The 19,195-nt window shown below is 38.5% G+C and overlaps 3 protein-coding genes across 3 annotated transcripts; 1 reads left to right on the top strand and 2 right to left on the bottom strand.

Moving 5' to 3' along the window:
* Positions 1–1,257: 1,257 nt before the first annotated feature.
* On the bottom strand, positions 1,258–8,159 carry p3h4 (prolyl 3-hydroxylase family member 4 (inactive)). Its single transcript, XM_028041630.1, has 7 exons — positions 6,617–8,159; positions 4,380–4,529; positions 4,127–4,298; positions 3,921–4,049; positions 3,697–3,842; positions 3,261–3,344; positions 1,258–1,812 (listed from the first exon to the last, which is right to left on the bottom strand). The coding sequence occupies exons 1-7, from the start codon at positions 7,064–7,066 to the stop codon at positions 1,663–1,665; spliced, it is 1,281 nt and encodes a 426-aa protein (XP_027897431.1). The 5' UTR covers positions 7,067–8,159; the 3' UTR covers positions 1,258–1,662.
* Positions 8,160–9,216: 1,057 nt separating this feature from the next.
* fkbp10a (FKBP prolyl isomerase 10a) lies at positions 9,217–13,613 on the top strand. The gene is made up of 10 exons (XM_028041625.1): positions 9,217–9,551; positions 10,460–10,605; positions 10,701–10,890; positions 10,970–11,115; positions 11,261–11,450; positions 11,525–11,670; positions 11,768–11,957; positions 12,171–12,313; positions 12,793–12,956; positions 13,040–13,613. Exons 1-10 carry the CDS (start codon positions 9,358–9,360, stop codon positions 13,223–13,225), a joined length of 1,695 nt encoding a protein of 564 aa, XP_027897426.1. The 5' UTR covers positions 9,217–9,357; the 3' UTR covers positions 13,226–13,613.
* A 325-nt stretch (positions 13,614–13,938) lies between these two features.
* Positions 13,939–17,844, bottom strand: LOC114159627 (cytosolic 5'-nucleotidase 3). The gene is made up of 9 exons (XM_028041631.1): positions 17,752–17,844; positions 17,282–17,380; positions 17,125–17,194; positions 16,400–16,446; positions 16,073–16,158; positions 15,903–15,992; positions 15,661–15,823; positions 15,375–15,575; positions 13,939–15,296 (listed from the first exon to the last, which is right to left on the bottom strand). The coding sequence occupies exons 1-9, from the start codon at positions 17,752–17,754 to the stop codon at positions 15,186–15,188; spliced, it is 870 nt and encodes a 289-aa protein (XP_027897432.1). The 5' UTR covers positions 17,755–17,844; the 3' UTR covers positions 13,939–15,185.
* Between the last annotated feature and the right edge of the window lie 1,351 nt (positions 17,845–19,195).

A 19,195-nucleotide genomic window follows, 5' to 3' on the forward strand; every position in this document is an offset into this window, starting at 1 on the left:
CCTCTGATCTCTTGTCACAGCCTGCATTTGCAAAGCCCTCTAAATACAAACCTTTTCATGTATCTCTAAATGTGGCTTAACAGCCCTGTCTTTCACAAAATCTTTTGTACGTTTGTTGATAGCCACCAAGCCTCTGAGAAAAAGCCCCCCTGACCCACCTACCACCAAAAAAAATGAAGAAAAAAAATCTCTGAGGACCCTTCGCTGTACATGAGATTAAAGTTCTGGTTTGGGGTCCAAGAGGCTATTTGTCTGATGCTGTCAGTGTGAATGAGGTCAGTTTGGTTTGTATGAGGTTTGCACTTTGCCAGATGCACTATTGTTATTACAATATGTACAGCGGGAGCATCAGATGTGATCAAGAGGGGCTAAAAAAAAAAAGAGAAAAAGAGGCATCTTTCACCATATTTTTAGACACTATCTTTTTGGACTGAGACAATGGAAAAAACATCAACTGATGCTTGTAGATGGACTGAAATGAACAAAAATAAAATACTGAAACATGAAGTCACCTCTTCTCTTACATTATTCTGCCTGTCTTTAACTTTATATCCATAAAAATAGAAAGTATTATTATGATTTTTAAAGTGTGTGTACACTTGACATGCAAAATCCAATCTCATGATACTTCTATTCAAAGCGTACATGATTCTTCTAGGTCAGATTATAGAGTGCCACGCAACATCTTTCACAATATCTATGCTGCTGACACATAACCTTAGTCCACTACTGTCACTGAACTAAAATATTCATCATTACCTATGGATGTCCTCTATCTCAATCTAAAAAAGAACAAAAGTAATTGTTTTTGGCCAAAAAAGGCAAGTTGAGAAATCGGCCTTTAACTAGACCCAATCAGTCTGAGGTCACAGAGAATCAGAAGAACATAACTGATCTTAGACTCAAACTTCAAGGTTAAAAACTAATTGTTCTATTAATAAATGAGATAATTATCACATTAAAAATTTATAAATTTTCATGTGATTAGACAGGACATCAAATACTGATGTGTGTTTCTAATTTTAAGTAGCTTAGATTATTGTAATAATCTAAGGGTATGTTGGTCCCTAAAAAATAAAATTAAATAAAATTGAAAATAAAAAAAATTTAAAATCAGCTGCAATATGCTGAGTCCTGACCTACACCAGGAAAACGACTCCATTACACTATTGTATTAAAAAACAAAATATGTGAAAATTCACATTTTCGGGGTGCACATTTTTCTAGACAGCTTCTAGAGAGACAAAAACCAGAATCGTAATTATTAAAATAATATTTTAATTGCGAGCAACATCGCTTGAAAACCAAACTGTTGCTGGTGGTAATCATTCAGCATAAGAAATGTTACGAGTCACCTTACTTATAAACATTCAACTTTCTTTAAATTAAAAAAGAAATGAGGAAAAAAAAAATGCAGAAATGTCGTGAATACTTGGCAGCGCACAGGCCGATGACTGGCAAGGAAATAACGGTTTAAATAAGGCTGATGGCAGCAAAGACCAAATATCAGTCTCTATTGTTGATCAATATGACTGGGTGGGAAAACAACATGAACCAATAAGTTCTGCTGTCTTTTTCTTAACACTGTAAAAAAAAATGTAGATGTCTGTCAGTTGGAAAGTCTTTGGTTTGTAGAAATGGGAGGTGGGATAAAAATGGATGTCAGTCGGCATCCTCACCAGCGTCCCACTTAGATTTCGGTTCCTGCCACCATTCTGCCAGGAAGGACTCCTCATAGTCACCCATTCCTTCAAATTCAGCGTCAGGATGTTCAGAGTGAGAAGTGACTGCTTCTTCTGGACTCACCACTTCCTGGATAATAAAAGAACAAGGCAAATTCACATAGGGCAACATGATTACTTTCTTAGCCTCATTCTTTGTAGACAAAAATAAAACATTTTCCTTCTTGGTTCCCATAAATCTTTCACACGTCTCCCTATAATTCAGCCCTGTCCTCCTCCCCCCTCTCGGGTCCAGGAGGTTTGCAGGAGTAGGAGGAGCTGACCCGAGTTAAATGGACGTGGCGCAGTGTGAGTGGTCGACACCTCCAAGCCACATACCGCACGCTGCTGGTGGAAAACACAACACCCCTCCCCTTGCATCCTCCGTCTTTTAGCATTCTCAACCACAGCTTGCATTTATCCAGCAACTTCTATTGCTGTGTTAGAAGTGTTCTTCCCACCGTGTCTGGTGATGCAGACAATTCAGGTCTTATCTGCTGAGACAGAATCATCTCTGGCTCAGAAAACTGCCACCAAGCCAACTCATTGTGGCTTCGTGAGAATTTAAATTGTGCTGCAAGACAAAATTTCAGGGATGGAAAATCTTTATGAGGTTAGAGCCCCTACAAACTTGTCCTCGTGTAGTCTGGTATATTTGATGAGTTTTTGCAAATAAATAAAGATGGAAATGGACAAATCTGGAAGATCAATAAACTTGATAAAATTTTACGTTCTAATGAACATTTAACACTGGAAGAGATTTTAAATATCCAAAATAAATAAACAAAACAACAGAAACAACAAATAAAATTAATTATGAAGTCTCTGTAAACAATATTGTCCTTCAAAAAATGGCTAGTTGAGACCATTTGTCACCCAGTTTTTGGTAGAAAGAGAAAAACGATAAATCATGCAAACGGAAATTATTGAGCTTGTTTTATTTTTTTATGCGGTAAACTGATTTATTGCTTGTTGCAACAGGACTATGGACAAGTGATGCTCTGCTTACTTTGACTCCAAGAAGTTTCCCAGACCTGAAGTATCTCAGATTGTCCAACCAAACTTAAAGTCCAGAAGGTCCAGAACAGAAGGTCCTTCTCACATATTTGTCATTTTTTGCATACCAAACCACCAGGATTGTTTGTTATACAACGTCTACATGCTTAAATGTGTGATAGCAGGACAGAAAATGTTTATTTTTTCTGGCTCTGATGGAGATCATGGAGACTTGGTCACCTAAAGATGCTAAAGTTTCCAAGATTCCAGTTCGGAAAACACAAGGCAATGCCCCTCGAGAGATTGATCAATTTTTGTATTACTTGCAATATAGAAACATAAAGCACAACATGCAGTCAACATCAAATGCAAGATTTAGTTTTTTTCATTTACAAACAGTGAATGAGAAACTATGTAGTTTTATTTTTATGTTTAATTCAATATTGTATGATCAATAACAAAGTATAGAATTATTATGAGGGTAACGTATCATTACTTTATCATTTTTGCCATTAGAAAACAGAAATCCCAGAGGAAACATACCTCATCGTCTGTGTAGAGGTAGTTCAGTGCAAACTCGAGCATTTCTTTCTGTTTGATTGTCTGGTTATAATACCTCAGAGCCTCCTGAAACATGAAAGACATTTGAGCATTTGAGTTAGCTTAGTAAACAACCCAAGTGTTTTATAACCCAAATTTGGTCTGTGGTCAGTTTTTTTTTCCCTCTCCCGCTACAAAAGTGCCACATTTACAGTTTTACAGCTGGTACTCTGAAGCTCCTGCCAAATTTACACCATGTAAAATGCAGAAAATACAAGTTTGTCGCGATTATGTGAGTTTCTAATTACAGCCCTGTGATTGTGTTAACGATTACGCCAGTGCTGCTTTTTATAACGTTGCTGCCCTGCTTTGCTGGGTTTGTTTTGACCAACAGCAGATGGACCGGGAAACAGCAACGGCGGCGCTTTGCTTTACTCACAGGTCGAGGCTGGAAGTCCTCCTCCTTGAGCCCCCACTGCTCCCGGTAGAAACGATAATACGCAACGTTCTGCTGCATCACCTGGTCGCTGGGGTCGAACAGCATGTAACTGGCTGCACAGGGAGCCGCGTTCTTCACGTCATTCACTGGAAAAGACGATAAGAACTCATGGCAGATTTGTAAGAATCAAAAGAGAGACGCCTGAGTCTCAATTTTGTTCCTACATTTATAGTATGAAAACTGAAGGTAGTGGTACATGGTGGCAACAAACTTTTCCACAAAGAACCCTCCGACGTTGGGTGTCAGCTGCTCCTCGCATCTCACTTTACATTTCAGCACATCAAGGAAGAGATCTGAGGGCAGAGGAGAAGAATGTATTGTTACACATCTCCAGCATGCTGAAATAAAGCTGCTGCTGTTCGCCCGGTACCTGCTAGAGACGGGTAGAAGTCTTTAAACTCCAAGATTTCATAGGAGCCTTCGCAGCCTGCTGAGCAGAGGCTGTACACCTCAAAGTACTGCGTGATGGCCTGCTCCATGTTCCTGGCGCTGCTGCTGAAGTCTCCACTGTTGTAAAGCACCACGCTCTTTAGGAAAACACTCTACCAGCAGAGACACAGTGGTTATTGTTTTCGGCAGGCATACGTCAGTCTGTGTTTTTGTGTTTGGGTTTTGCTACTGACTTCATACGGCTGCTCCTCGTGGTCGATAAGATATTCATCCACGTCAAACAGGCTCTTGTAGTAGTTCATGTTTTTGGTCAAATAGGGCTCCTCTGGGTTTTTCTTGAGGAAGGTGTGAGTTGCAGACACAGCCTTCTCCACATTGTTAAGCTAAGGAGGAACACAAGGCATGGTCACAATTTCCACAAAACACACATAAAGGACCTCATGCTTACTGGTCAAATGTGCAATAGGACGAATATCCTATTTTCCTACGTTTGTAGTGCAAATGTGGTGCTGGCAGTGAAAGACAAGCAGTGCTCAAGTGAAGATATTCTTGTAATCCATTCATTATCCATTTGATTTAAACCTGCCACCTGTTTCAATGAGCCTGCAGTTGTTGTTTTTTTTATTTTATGATCAATGTTATTTCATCAATTATAGATAATTGATGAAATAGCATCAATTATAATTAATTGATGAAATAACACAAAGTTTTCACAAATTGTATTTCCTACTTTAGTAGGAAAACTGGAGTCAGTTGATCAGCTCTCAAAGAAAATCAAAAATTGGTACTATTAACCAAAATCCTTATTGTGATATTTTTTAGATTTGAGATCTTGGTGGTTTTGTTATTTTTTAAGACAACATATGCTTCCCTCCTTTAAGTTTTTGAGGCTTAGGAACATCATCTCTCTTTACCTGCCTGTTCTATAAGTTTTTTTAGAAAAGGCTTGTAGAAAAACTTGTAGAAAATCTGTTCTTCTACTTGAGGTGGAAAGAACAATGTTCTTTCTGAACAGCACATTTCATACTTGAACTCATTGGAAGCCATCATGGAAACTTCTTTTCCTTTAAAAAAATAAAATAAAATTCTGCCCAGATTGATCCATGTCAAGAACAGGTTGCAATACAACAAACAAACAAACAAACAAATCTCTCTGTTCTGGTAGAGTGTGTATTGGTCTTTAAGTTAAGATCTGAATGCTAGACAAAAACAAAGTTAATAAGGGTTTTAAAATAAAAATCTTAAGAAATAACTCATAAGTGATTGTAAATGCTGATTCTAAAGCTTCAATTGAACATAGAAATACTAGTCATGTTATTTATTTGTATTTAAGGTGGTAGACTGAAGATATTTGAGGAGCTCAGCCCAACTTTTCTGATGCCTAAACATAAAAAGAGGGTGTTGATGTCAATCAGCTGCAGGTTGATTACAAAATATGAGTGTTTCATTCATTCACCTCCTACTAGACTAGTCCACTCACATAAGTCTTATCTAGAATTGAAACATGCACTGACTGATCAACTCCAAAGAATGGAGTTGATCAGTCAGTCCAGACCAAGCTGTGCTATAAATTATCTTTAATGGAATAATCTTATTGTGTATTTATTTTTTTTATCTTCACATTCTTGCTAATAATCTTGAAGCTGTTGTTGTTTCCGTTTGTGTCATTAAGCTGCTTTATTCAATTAGAAGTAAGCATACTGGCTGATAAAAGATAAATCCGATTAGAGACTTTATTGGGGATTAGCATTAATCCGGAGGGTTTTTTTTAGATCAAATCCAGAGTATTTGATCTAAAATTATAATGTTTGATAAAGGTCGCTTCCTGGAAAGGCAAAGTTTATTCTTCAGGTTTTGAAAAGCTATGACTGACTTGTAAACATCAACATAATCTCATGTTACTTAACTTCACTACATTTATCGGACATAAGTGGCCTAACAGAAAAAAAAAAACCTTTTAAAAATGTAATGTTGAAATGTGTAAAGACTTTCTGAAAGGCTCTTCAGAAAGTCTGAATATTGCATAAAGTTTAAGAGATTACAACAAAACATTCAAAAGTGAGAGGCATATTTCATTAAGTGGTTTAGCATGGCTAAGACAGGACTATTAAATTCCCCACAGGTCTGACTGACAGAGAGGAGAATGGGGGGATTGTTTTCAGGGGAACACTGGAAGAGACGTGGCACATGCTCAATTCAGTCTGCAGGAGGGCGCAACAAGACAGCAGAGAAACTGCCCTCCTCACCTCTGACTAGAAGTTTCCTCTCACTGAGTCCAGTTGGGTGTATTTACTATAAGGAGTATGTTATTCATATTTTAGCAAAGCTACAATCATACGCCAAGATTCCAGATGGAAAGCAAACGTGAATCACACTCTCAATGAAAAACAAACTACCGCACAGCAAGTCATGCGTAAAAAGTCAGCATCCAGGCTACAATTAGACCCAAATCAAAGCTCCCAGGTCTCACCTGATAATAAGCATACTGAATGTACCGATACGGTATCCTTTTCTCAAACGTTTCCAGTAAATCCCTACGTGGGTAGGAGAATTTAAAAACTGGAAAATCTGCCTTGCATTTTTTCAGGCAGGCAGCCCTCAGCATGATGTGGCGCACAACGCGCAGGCTGCTGTCGGGGAGCGGGGAGTCGCTGTCCCGGCTCGCGGAGCTGCAGTTGCGGCCGCAGAACGCCTCGCTGTCCCGCAGCAGCCGGTGGAGCCGCAGGCTGAGCTCCATGTACTTGACGCTCTCCGCCCAGCTCTGCGCTGCGTACTGCTCCAGCGCGTAGTTGTACGCGGACTCCAGGGGCATCATGTCCTTCTCGGGGAAACTTTTGAAGCTGTACTTCTCATACTGAGCCTCCACCAGGAAGAGCATGAGAAGGGCCAGGCACAAGTTTCTCGGGAGCATCATCCCCATTCCCCGGCAACAGCTGGAGTCCTCTGCGGCTTTGAATGGATCCAGGAGACTTCCCCTTTTCGCCTCTTAACAAGGTTTGCTCATGTCTGCCTGCACGTAGCCAGTAAAATCCCTGTAGGAATAAGACACTAAAAACTTGAATCCTTAGGCAATATTTTCAAAATAAAAGCTTTTCAAACATAGCAAATCTTTGAAGAAAAAAAAAGGATGTCTAGTTTTTTTAATACCAACCTTGTGCTTTTTTGGACCTAAATGTTTTAAAATGGACACATTTTCAAGTAAAAGTTATGCATCATCTTTAATTCAAGAAAACTGATCATTTTTCGTTTAGAAATCCCAATTTCAACGCTTGGGAATTATTTTGAAGGTACAACTTCCTGCTCTCGGTGTAAATGGTGATAATTTTCTCTTGCTTGACAGCAAGCAAAAGTCTGGGCCTCAAGGAGGAAAGGATCTAAATGCTAAATTTTGTCACTCAGCAGGAATCAACCAGTGATTATTACAATATTACACATCCTATTTTATTTTTCAACAATGTAATTTTGCATGTTCCATTCGTAACTTACCAGGAGATTTGTTGGAAAAGTTTTGAAAGTATTTGGCCATGCAGCCCCTACTTACAGTCTCAGTAAACTTGCAAGATTAAACATTACGAGTATGAAAACCATTCTGCGTTTTAACGATGAGAACTTTTGAGTCTAAAAAAAAAAGAATAATATCTTCTTTTGGACAATAAAATTGAATGCACACTTACTGTAGTTACCCAATAAAAACAATTTTGATAGACTTTTAAGAGACTACAGGTTAAATCCCACTGTTCTATTCGGGATTTGGCGTTTCCTGCGTTAAAAACATGGGGTCGGCATTGTAAGCCAGCCTTTACACGTCTGCAGAATTCCATTAGAAAGTAGGAGGCGGTCCGGGATTTCCTCCTGCTCCCTCTGCGGTTCTTTGCGGCGAAGAAACTTAAGGGTGCGGTAAGTTAGACAAAAAGAGACGCAACAGAGCCGGAAATGACGACAGATTTCCCATCTAAATAAAAGCATAAGGTAAAAACTTTTTACAGTAGCATTGTATGAGATAAATTATTGTGATTTTTACTGAACTGTATTTCAAAGAAAGAAAGAAAATTGTTAATCTATTTTATTGTGGCTCTTCAGTGTTCTGCTTTGCTGATTTGTGGCAAATTTGTAAGTTATTCACTTGCCATCCATTTCAACTTAAAAAAGAGCCACATAATATTTAGAAATCTAGTGAAATGGGGCAGAACTGGGATTTAAGTGATTTTGAGTCTGACTTGGTTGCTAATGACAGACATGCTGGTCTGTATTTCAAACACTGAGGATCTAGTTATGTATTTATTTATTTATTTTGTTTTGTTTGTTTTTACCGTTTTTTAAGCTTACAGAAAATTGTCTAAAAAAGAACTGAAAGAGAAATCCAGTGAGCAACAGTCATATAATAATGCCTTGCTGTCAGAGGAGAATAACTAAAGTGGGCTGAGGATAAAGAAATGTGGCTAAAATGTATCGCTAGCTTTAAATCAAATATTTTCATGCCTTTTATTTTGAGACAATTTTTCAACTTTTAAAGGTTTTTCAACATGATGTTCAATTCAGAAATGCTGAATTTCTGAAATTATATCTATGATTTGGCCACATAATATTTTTTGTTAGGTGTAAAAATGCCAGATGGTGACAAGGTTTCACCCAGGAGGGAAATCCTTCATCTGATCAATGGTGATCCGAACGCCTTCTTGAAAGTTCAGAACGAATTTTCGACCTTCCAGCAGGTTTGTGATATTTTATCTCTAAGACTGAATTTGTCAAGACATTTATCTAATTTATATTGCAAGTATATATTTTACGTTTTTGGATAATTACAGTGAAATTATTTCGAATTCGGTTTACAAAGCTTTTGTGCCCAAACAAACAGGGTTACAGTTACTTTACCATTAAACAACACAGCCCACAGCATGATGCTACCACCACCATTATTGACAGTTATTGGTTGTAACAGTTGGTATAGTGTTTCAGGGTTAAAAAAATTAACATCCACCTCGCCTACCACATGTATTTTTTAAAATTCTGATGTAAATGAAACGTATTATTGTTATTTTGCAAACTCTGACCGGAAGCAGCTTTGCTTCTTCCCGCAACCTTTACATGCAAACTGCCCCAAACGTTCTGCGGCTTTTTCTCCTTTCTCCCTCCTCTTCATGAGTCACATCATCCCGCTATCGGCTCCAGGGGATCTGTGCTCTCCTCTACAGTTTTCCCCGGAGGTTCCAGATGGATATAACGAAATGCTTCGGACTTCTGCTTTTTGTTTTCGCCGTGGACTGCAACCCCGGCCCGTTGGCGGACATTGTTGTGGATCGGTACGAATTACCGAAAGTTTGTGCCAGAGAAGTTCAAACAGAAGACTTTATCCGGTATCACTTCAACGGGACCTTCTATGAGGACGGGAAAAGGTTTGACTCCAGGTGAACTTAAAGGGAATGTAATCACGTTCACTTTACGGCGATAATTAGAGCCAGATTTAGGTGTAAACAAACAAAAAAAAAAAACGTGCAACAAAAACGTCAAAACATGCGAAGTTAATAATAGAGTTCAGCTCTAGACGATTTCGCAGAGTTGTTTGGCAGTTTGTAGACGTGTCAACTTTGCAATAATCATAACGAGAACCATCCCGTTAGAGAGAGGTTTGCATACATTCATAATTGGATGTTTGAGTAGACCTTTTTTTCCAACAGTGATTATTCATCCTTAACTCACTTGTAACAGGAATTGCAAACGCTTGGATTTAATGTACGTAGGTCCAAAACGACACACGCAGGCATAAAATCGTACACGCCCCCTTTAATATTGGGGCTTGCAAAATATTGGGACAATGGGAAATGCAGAAGCTTATAATGTTGCCTTTTTTTATTCCAAGCTCAGTTTTGATGCGTGACATAGATCATTACTCTGTTAGAACGAACCCGTTCTTTTGAATTTCCGTGATTTATCTGACGCTAAACACTTTAATGATCCTACTTCCTGCAACATGCCTTGAGGCATTTTCACTGAATGTGGACAAATGGCACAATCTTTGTTGCTTCTCATAAAGAAGCAATTTTGTCAGTCCGTTCCATAATGTTAACTTATTTTATCCACTCCAAAACCAATTTTGATATGTAATAGAAATAATTTTATCCAACACCTATAATTTGTTCCACATTTCAACAACCAGCTGTTGATTTGAAGTTTAAGAATTGAGAGCTGAAAGCATAAAACAAACTTCTTCAAAAGCTCAATCTTCTTTTTGTCTCAGTACCACAAAACGTTCCCCAGAAGGCATTGAGCATTAACAATTTTCTTTGCTTTGCTATTCCCCATCCTGCCTCTGCAGCTATGAGCGAGGTAAAGCCTTCGTCAGTCAGGTGGGACTTGGTAAGCTCATCACAGGGATGGACCGAGGTCTGCAGGGCATGTGTGTCAACGAGCGCAGAAGGATCACTGTCCCGCCACACCTGGCATATGGAAGTGTTGGCACAGGTGCGCCTCGGCACCACACTGGACAACTTTTGTTTATTTTTCTGTTTTGCATCGTCTGTTGTGGTTTATGCCAATGTGTGTTGGTGGTCCCACAGGTGGTTTGATCCCTCCCGATGCCACTCTGGTGTACGATATCCTCCTGCTGGACATATGGAACCCTAAGGACAAGGTTCAGATCCGCACGGTCAGCAAACCTGGGATCTGCAGGCGCACTACTGCAGTGTCAGATTTCATCCGTTACCACTACAACGGCACGCTGCTGACTGGTGAAGCGTTTGATTCCAGGTGAGTCAAACTTCACTGTCCTTTGGACAAAAATGTTTGATCCGTGTCTCAAAAGACTTTCTAACTTTGTTTTTTATAGTCACTCAAGAAACACAACTTATGACACTTACTTGGGGCAGGGTGACATCATTGAAGGCATGGATGAGGGTCTTCAGGGCATGTGTGTTGGGGAGAGACGGATCATCATTGTCCCACCATTTTTGGCGTATGGCGAGACTGGCCATGGTAAAAGATACAAAAAAATGAAATGACAATTCTGGCCTAGAACTATTTGGTTTTGCCAACCATGTTTTTTTTTTAGTTAGCTTGCTGCACTGTGCATAATATTTTAAGTAAGTTGTTACTCCAACCATTGTTCTCCTCCCTGAAGGTACCACGATCCCCCCACAGGCGACACTTGTGTTTGAGGTGCTGTTGGTTGATGTGTTTAATCCTAAAGATGATGTGACTGCAGAGGTGAGAGAGATGCCTAAAAACTGCACACGCAGGACAGTCACTGGGGATTACATCCGCTACCACTACAACGGCACCTTCCAGGACGGCACGTTCTTCGACTCAAGGTAAACTCCAGAACTTCTTCTTAAAGTAAATAAAGTATCTTAACTTTAAGCCTCCAGTATACTTCCTCTAACAGCTACCAACGAAACAAAACCTACAACACATACATTGGAATGGGATATGTGATCCACGGCATGGATAAAGCTCTGCAGGGCCTGTGCATTGGGGAGAAAAGGAGGATTATAATTCCTCCTCACATGGCTTATGGAGAAAAAGGCGCTGGTGAGTTTGACGCCTGCATTTAAGAGCTTTTAAAACAAACTGAGAGGGCGTGATAAATGATCAGTTCTGCCCTTTTCTTTTCCCTCTGCGGTTGCAGGAAACCTCATTCCTGGCTCTGCTGTGCTGATTTTTGATGTCCACGTTATTGACTTCCACAACCCCAAAGACTCGGTCGAGATCAGAGTCACCCACAGGCCTCAGGAATGTAACATGACCAGCGAAGCCGACGATTTAATTCACTATCGCTACAACTGCTCCTTGATGGACGGCACGCTTCTGTACTCCTCGTGAGCGACCCCTGCTGTTCACTCTGCAACACCACACCCTCCACCCTTGTGCATGTAAACATCGCTGGCTCCTTGTCTGACAGATTTCTCAGAGTTTGGGAGTAGACGTAACTGTTCATGCATCCGACAGCGTATACGGCTGCATGTTTTACTGAGCTGGGATTTTTAAAACCTACTGTTAAAAGCTAAAGCGGATTATTTCTGGCTTCTCAGGGACCAGTTCGACTCACCTTCTGTCACGACTCTAGGAGCCAGTAAGGTGATCATGGGCCTGGAGGAAGGTTTAAAAGGCATGTGTGTGGGCGAGAGGAGAGAGGTGGTGGTACCTCCGCACTGGGGTCATGGAGAGGAAGGAGGTGAGTTTCTGGAAATGCTTAAATAAAAACAAAAAAAATGTCAATGTCATACTACTTATAAGAAATATCCATGCCTCTTGAACTTTTCCACATCATGGAGCACAAATATAAGATATGTGCTCCATGATGTGGAAAAGGTTTGGATACAGTTGTGCCCAAAACAAATACTATAACTAGGACTATAACAAACACTGGAGTCCTTCACAGATCAAATAGTTTTACACTGAGATTAAATTACACACAAGCGTACTACATTTACCCGTAAAAAGAAATTAATAGGAGTATCAGAGTCAAGGGGACTCATTATAAACGCAACTTTTCAGATGATTTTACTTCCATTTCTAAGTTTGTGTATTCACATAAATTCCTGATTAAAATTAATTATTTTAACATGATGAAATCTGAAAAAATTCAAGAGAATTGACTACTTTTCTGTAAATCCTTTCTCATCTCTTCTGACTGGATGGGTTTTTTTGTAGCTCTAGGAGTTCCAGGAAGTGCAGTGCTCCTTTTTGAACTGGAGCTGGTGCAGCTGCAGAAAGGTGTGCCAGAAGGCTTCATGTTTGTCTGGCTAGGAGAAATCCCCAACCCCCTCTTCAATGCTCTCGACCTCAATGGGGACAAAGAGGTCCCTCTACAGGAGGTAAGCAGGAAAGTTTGGTCAGGTTTTTTTTTTTTAGAATAATCTGTTAAGCAGTAAAATGTTCTCCTCTTTCCCTCCCGCAGTTTTCAGAGTTCATCAAACTGCAAGTCAAAGAGGGCAAAGGTCGACTTCGGCCAGGTGTCGACATCGAAGGCGTTGTTAAAGACATGTTTGATAATCAGGACCAGAATAAAGATGGGAGAATTGTAGAAGATGAACTGAAAATTAAGGATGATGAGTCTGAACAAGTGAGGCGAGATGAGCTATGAGCAGCAGCGAGGCGAGCACACAGGAACTGGAAATATCCGCTTCACAACTATCCAGCAAGAACTTTTCAAAAACATTAAAGGTAAATAAAGAAGTTATTGGAAACCATGTCACTTACCCTTACACATATGCAACTAAATTGTAAATTGTTTTATTTATGACATTATTTTCTTTTGATACATTTAAAATTGAAACCTGTATTCACTATTAAATAGTCATAAATTCCCATAAAAATCTGTGTTGAAGTTAATGGTTGAAAAGGTTCATTTATGTAAAGTTCATGCCTGAATTCTTTTGAATTTTCTTTTGTTTTGATAGAATAATTAAGAACTACTGGTCTATTGCATTATAACCATGTAAGAAAAAAATAAACTTTTATAATAAAATTAAGTTAGTTCAGTTTCTTTCACATGTACTGCACATAGAGATGGGTTCTTTTCTTTTCTGACAGATGAGCTTATTGAAATGAAAACATGTTTAATATCAGGAAAGTAAAAAAAAAAAAAGACTTCAAAGGTCCAAACAGAAAAGATTGCTCACAAAAGCCAAAGAAAACTTTATAGGAACCTACACTGCAATTCAAAATGTAACATGAAACACAAACTGATGTTTTAAGATGAAATTCAATTTTGGGTGTCAGGTTGACAGTTTATGGAGAGGTGATTTATTGCGCATAAAATGGTAACAAATCTTGTTGAAAAAAATGGGAAAATAGGGTGCCACATTTTTATTGTGCATTTTATTTTTAAATATTACATGCAACATTAAAACAGGAAATGCTTAAACAGAACTAAAAAGTACCAAAAACCTCATACACATATATTTGGCTGCCACAAAATCCATACAGGTCCAGAGTGGCTCAAAGCAATAGAAAGGTTTGCAGCCGAATGTAAAACAACTTGGGGTCTGACACAGACTCACTCAGGTATTCTTAGTTTTTTTGTTTTGTTTTGTTTTCTGTGCAGTAAAATACAATCATATACAATGCCTTGCAAAAAGAATGAATACCTTTTGAACTTTTTCAGATGGCAAGAAGAGAGCAATGACAAGCCTTGTAATCAGTCCTAAGGTCATATAGGGACACAGCCAACATGTGGAACAAGATGAGTTGGTCAGATGAGAGTAAAATTTTACATTCTGTGCCTACATGCAAAATAATATGTGATGGAAAAATACCAGAACCTCAATACATGAAGAATTGTGGTGGCAGCAACACTTGAGACAAGACAAAGACCCTAAACATGGAAGCTACGATGGAATGAACTAGATCAGAGGTGTCCAACCTCTAAGACAAATGTTTAGTCAAGTCTCTGCTTCAACACACCTGAATCAAACAATTAGGTTCTTATCAGGACTTTGGAGAACTTACCTGGATAGTGAGGATGTAATTCTGCTGCTAGATTTAGGTGTGTTGGACCAGGGACACATAAAGGTTACAAGACACCGGCCCTTGAGGACTGGACACAACTAGTTGAGATCAAAGCATATTCAGGTTTCCAGTCAAAATCCAGACCTAAATCCAGCTAAGAATATGTAGTAACACTTGAAACTTGACGTTTACAGATGCTTTCCATGCAATCTTACTGGGGTTGAACTATTTTACAAAGAATTGGCTCAAATTTTGATCTCTGGATAGGAAAAGGTGGTAAAGAAGTCCCCCAAAATACTTGTAATGGAAACTTGGTCCCACAAAGTATTGATTTGAAAATGACAAAAAATAATAACGTGCTCTTTCTTACCAGTTCAAAATTATACACTCACTGAATTGCATGAAAGTCATTGCATTTTGTGGCTACAACATTACAAAATGTGAAGAAGTTCAAGTGGTGTCAATACTTTTGCAAAGCACTATGCTATTTATTTTCATTGAGTCTTTGATAAGATTCCTGGTAACACTGGGAGAGCAGGTAGCTGCTCAGCCGATGGTCCTGGAGTGTTTTACAGCCAAGGATGAAAAACAGATCAGTTGTTACCAGTAAGAAGATGGAGGACAGCATTAGGAATTTCCAAGGATTCATCGTTCACCAACACAATGTCATAGGAGTCCAAATAGGACTGTTTGCGCTCCTCAACCTAAAAAGAAAGAAAAAGGCAAAAAATCATGGTTGGGAACCATTGGGATTAGCTGAAATATATCAGGTTTTTGCTTACCTTGTCATTCAGGAACCCAATCTTGAGGATGTGCTTCATATTCTGAACTCCATCAGCCATGTTCAAGTCCCCCAGAGAGTCTCCCATCAGCAGGACATTTGGTCTTGACCGCAGCTCCTCGAAATGGCCCGTGTTTAGCAGCGCACTTTCTCTTTTATTGTAGATGTGAATCAACTCTCCCTTGAAAGCCTTCAATATCCCCTGGTTAATCAGAGAAGTCTTAATATCATAGAAATCTATAATTTTGGAATAAAATTAATATTTTTTTAAGTGCTGCACAACTCACAAATTCGTCAAAGTCCATGTAGTTGGAGATGACTTTGACATTGGGGTGGAAGACGTTGGCTTGCCGTATCACCTCTTCCAGGATGTCTCCGATTCCAGCGGAGAAGATGAGCAGAGGGATAGCGTGCTGGTTCAGACGGTTGAAGAACAGCTCATAACCCTCCCTGTTGTACCATTGCCACATTTTATTTCAAATTTCCTCTTAAGTATCAACCACAACTTTTAGTCTTTAGATATCCTTACCTCAGCATTGCATCAGACTCACGCACTGCCGCAGCCAGCTCCTCTTTTTTAATTTCCTGCTCCACAAGAAGGTCATGAGCTTTGGTCCACCTATGAGAAAGACTCACCTTTTCAAACATTATCCCCCAAAAAAGCCTAGAAACTGGAACATATCAGTGAGAAATACTCACCACTCCACCATTAAAGGCAGTTTCTCTTCAACTGAGCGTGATGTGTCGATCTCTATGGGATAATAAGTCTGGAGAAGACAATCCAGCTGTGGAAGACAGAACAGGATTCTGAGATCTAACTACTGAAAAGGGTTAGATAAGCACAGATACCCTTTATATACCAAGAATAATCCAGGTTTAAAAACTTAAAACGTGGTCCATAAAACAGGAGCAAAATGCAAACAGTGTTACAACAAAGACATTATCAATTATAATGAGATTTCTTTACATTTTGCATTAAGCTTAGATCAACCAGCGCAAAAAATATTTCAGAAGAATCTGTCCTACCTTTTGGCGGCACTCTTCGGAGATGGCTTTGCTGTTGTCAAGAATATCTGCCAAAACAAACAATTCACCAACAACTTATGTTGGATAATTTCATTTTTCCATATGGTTGCAATTATTAAAATATATTTTTTTTCTAAACTCTCATTGATGTGTCCTTTACATAAAACTGGTTGACTTGTGCTTCACGAGGCATCCACATGGGAGTCTTCTTGTAGCACATATTTTATTCAAGCAAAGCTAAAAGATGATTTTACTGTTTTATGCTGTTTGAAGAAAAAAATAGAACAGATGCTTTAAAAGGGACTCCTGCTAATGTTACCTTTAGGGAAACACTTAACAGTTCCATTAAAGAAGCTCAAGTACCACAAAGAATGCTACAAGATACAGATGAAGGTGCAACAGGTGCCAAGATGATCCCCAAGGATTGTTCAATAAGGAAAAGAGAACTGCGTGACACCAGTTCAGAGCTTGCTCATGACTTGCAGCAGTGGCAGAAATTTTGAGACTGGAATCAAGAAGGCTGCAAAGAACCCACTTATCTCCCAGAAAAAACATCAACATTAACGTTAATGAAAAGCCCCATTTTGTACTTTGCAAGGGTAATACCGACATATTAAAGCTTATTCTGAGGATGAAGCTTACACATTTACTATCAAACTTCATATGTTGTAGTCAAAAGCTAAAAAAAACCACTAAATGCATAGCAACACTAACTGTGTACTTACTGTGACACGTAGGACATCGCTTCCCATTGTATTGGAATCTCGTCAGGGTCATGTCAAAATCCGAGATCACCTAAAAATAACAAGAATATGACGTTTGATTTCCACCCAGTGTTCCTGCAGGGTTTCCAGTATTTCTGAGGCGTTTCAGTGTAGATACCTGCAGCGTGTTGGGTCCAGAGTCTAACAGGGACTTCAGGATATCTTGTACCCTCTGAGGATCCTTCATCAACACGGATCCATTGGACAGCTCTGGAATCTGTTCAGACACAACGTTTGAAAATGGTAACAGCAATTCGTTAACAGAGATTACGTACCACGATAAAAAAATAAAAAAAAAACGAATTTTTAGAAACGAAACCAAAGCAAACTAGACTACTACATGATTTAAAAATAGATTTACTCGTATAGTTCTTGTCATTGGCCATTACTAACATTTGACTTATAAAGTCAAATTAGTTTTAAGTCGTTTTCTCTTTTCATGTGACTTACAAAGTTATTAGCTATACCATAGTAGCAGCTTAGCATAAAGTTAAATACAATTTAGCTAGCACAATACAAATATTCCTTGCGTGAAGTAAAGATTTACATGTTTTTAGGTTATTCTGAATGTTTACAGAGTAGCATTACCATTTTTAATAACAAATTGTGCCTAGCGGCTTTTTCGGGCAGAGTCTGCAGAGCAAGAGAACTATGTGTACCGGCTAAGTACACTGCTGCATTCATACTACCGTGTGTGTCGGAATTTTTTTTTACAATTGATTTTACTAACACACTGATTAGGTTAAAAACCCTATTTTATTACAATTAATTCACTTTATAAACAATTGTTACTTGTATGTATTCAATGTAATCTTAAAGTTTGATTTATTTTTGGAGTTTTCCCGTTACCGTTTTAAATACGAGCCGATGAGTGACCCTTGAAGGCAGCACTATTCTTACCTAACCGTCCATGTGCAACTGTCCCCCTGAAGCAAAACCACCCGTTTCAGGTTCCCACCAGTCCCATACACACAAATACATATCAATAAAGTTGAATATCACCGAAAATGTAAGTTATATAGAATCATTACAAATAGAGTAACATTTTTCTGTCAATCTTTATGATCGAGGCTTCCAGCAAATGAAAACAACAGCAAATAAATAAATAAATAAGAAAAAAATATTTAAAAAAATAATATTTTTTAAATTATTAAACTACCGATTAATTAAAAATCAGTATAACAACAACAACAACAATAATAATAATAATAATAATAATAATAATAATAATAATAATAATAATTGCTGCATAGGACTAATGAGAAGAGATTTTGATTACAGAAATGTCGATCTGCTGAAAATCATCTCCATGTACTGTGCAAAATATGCACACCATACTCGTTTAAGTACTTAAAAAAAATTTTTTTTAACTGCATGTTTATGAGAACCAGTCTTAACCTTATTACTGCATCAGTGTGTTGTCGCAAGGAAGCAATCAGCTAGTAAGCCGAGTAAGTCCTTGGTAACCTTTAAAGCACAGAGTTCAGCTGCAGTTCCCACCAAAAGAATCTCACCATAACTCTTTAACTTTGCAATCTTCTCAACTCTTTCTGTGGGCCTTTCGCTACCAAGCCTTTTTTTTTTCCACTTAGCTTTTCATCCATATGTATGTACAATGTACAACTTGCTCTGTGGTCAGACTCAATTTTCGTCTGGACAACTCTAAAGTCAGCAGAATAAAATTTCTGCAATTTATTTTTTTTTAGTTAGTTTATGTCATAACCAGAGATGGTGAATATTAGGTATTTTATAAATGTTTGAAATATATCACTATGTATGCAATAAAACACTTCAATAACTATCTAATTTATTCAGATGAATCTGTATATTGATTGGTACAGCTTAATACAGAAAAGTAATCGAACACTCCAGGAAACGTATTTACTATTTGAGTGAAAGGGCTGAATGTTACTTATTCTTTGTTCAATTGGCAACCTATTGCTGGCACCAAACACTATGCTGTGTCTAAAGCCAATTAAAGAGTATGAGTAGGCATTGAACAGAGTCAAGAGTCAAAGTAGCAATACACATA

Source organism: Xiphophorus couchianus, chromosome 16 (genome assembly GCF_001444195.1).
Source record: "Xiphophorus couchianus chromosome 16, X_couchianus-1.0, whole genome shotgun sequence".
NCBI lineage: Eukaryota > Metazoa > Chordata > Actinopteri > Cyprinodontiformes > Poeciliidae > Xiphophorus > Xiphophorus couchianus.

What these genes read in the sequence shown, in the direction of transcription:
- fkbp10a (XM_028041625.1), top strand. Translation starts at nt 9,358, where the DNA reads ATGGATATAACGAAATGCTTCGGACTTCTGCTTTTTGTTTTCGCCGTG. An exon ending in GGTGAAGCGTTTGATTCCAG is followed by an intron (nt 10,891 to 10,969) that starts GTGAGTCAAACT and finishes TGTTTTTTATAG; the next exon opens with TCACTCAAGAAACACAACTT. An exon ending in TTATGGAGAAAAAGGCGCTG is followed by an intron (nt 11,671 to 11,767) that starts GTGAGTTTGACG and finishes CTGCGGTTGCAG; the next exon opens with GAAACCTCATTCCTGGCTCT.
- LOC114159627 (XM_028041631.1), bottom strand. An exon ending in CTGGACCCAACACGCTGCAG is followed by an intron (nt 17,195 to 17,281) that starts GTATCTACACTG and finishes TGTTATTTTTAG; the next exon opens with GTGATCTCGGATTTTGACAT. An exon ending in TTGGGTTCCTGAATGACAAG is followed by an intron (nt 15,297 to 15,374) that starts GTAAGCAAAAAC and finishes CTTTCTTTTTAG; the next exon opens with GTTGAGGAGCGCAAACAGTC.
- p3h4 (XM_028041630.1), bottom strand. Translation starts at nt 7,066, where the DNA reads ATGGGGATGATGCTCCCGAGAAACTTGTGCCTGGCCCTTCTCATGCTC. An exon ending in CTTCTACCCGTCTCTAGCAG is followed by an intron (nt 4,050 to 4,126) that starts GTACCGGGCGAA and finishes CTCTGCCCTCAG; the next exon opens with ATCTCTTCCTTGATGTGCTG. An exon ending in AGGACTTCCAGCCTCGACCT is followed by an intron (nt 3,345 to 3,696) that starts GTGAGTAAAGCA and finishes TTCATGTTTCAG; the next exon opens with GAGGCTCTGAGGTATTATAA.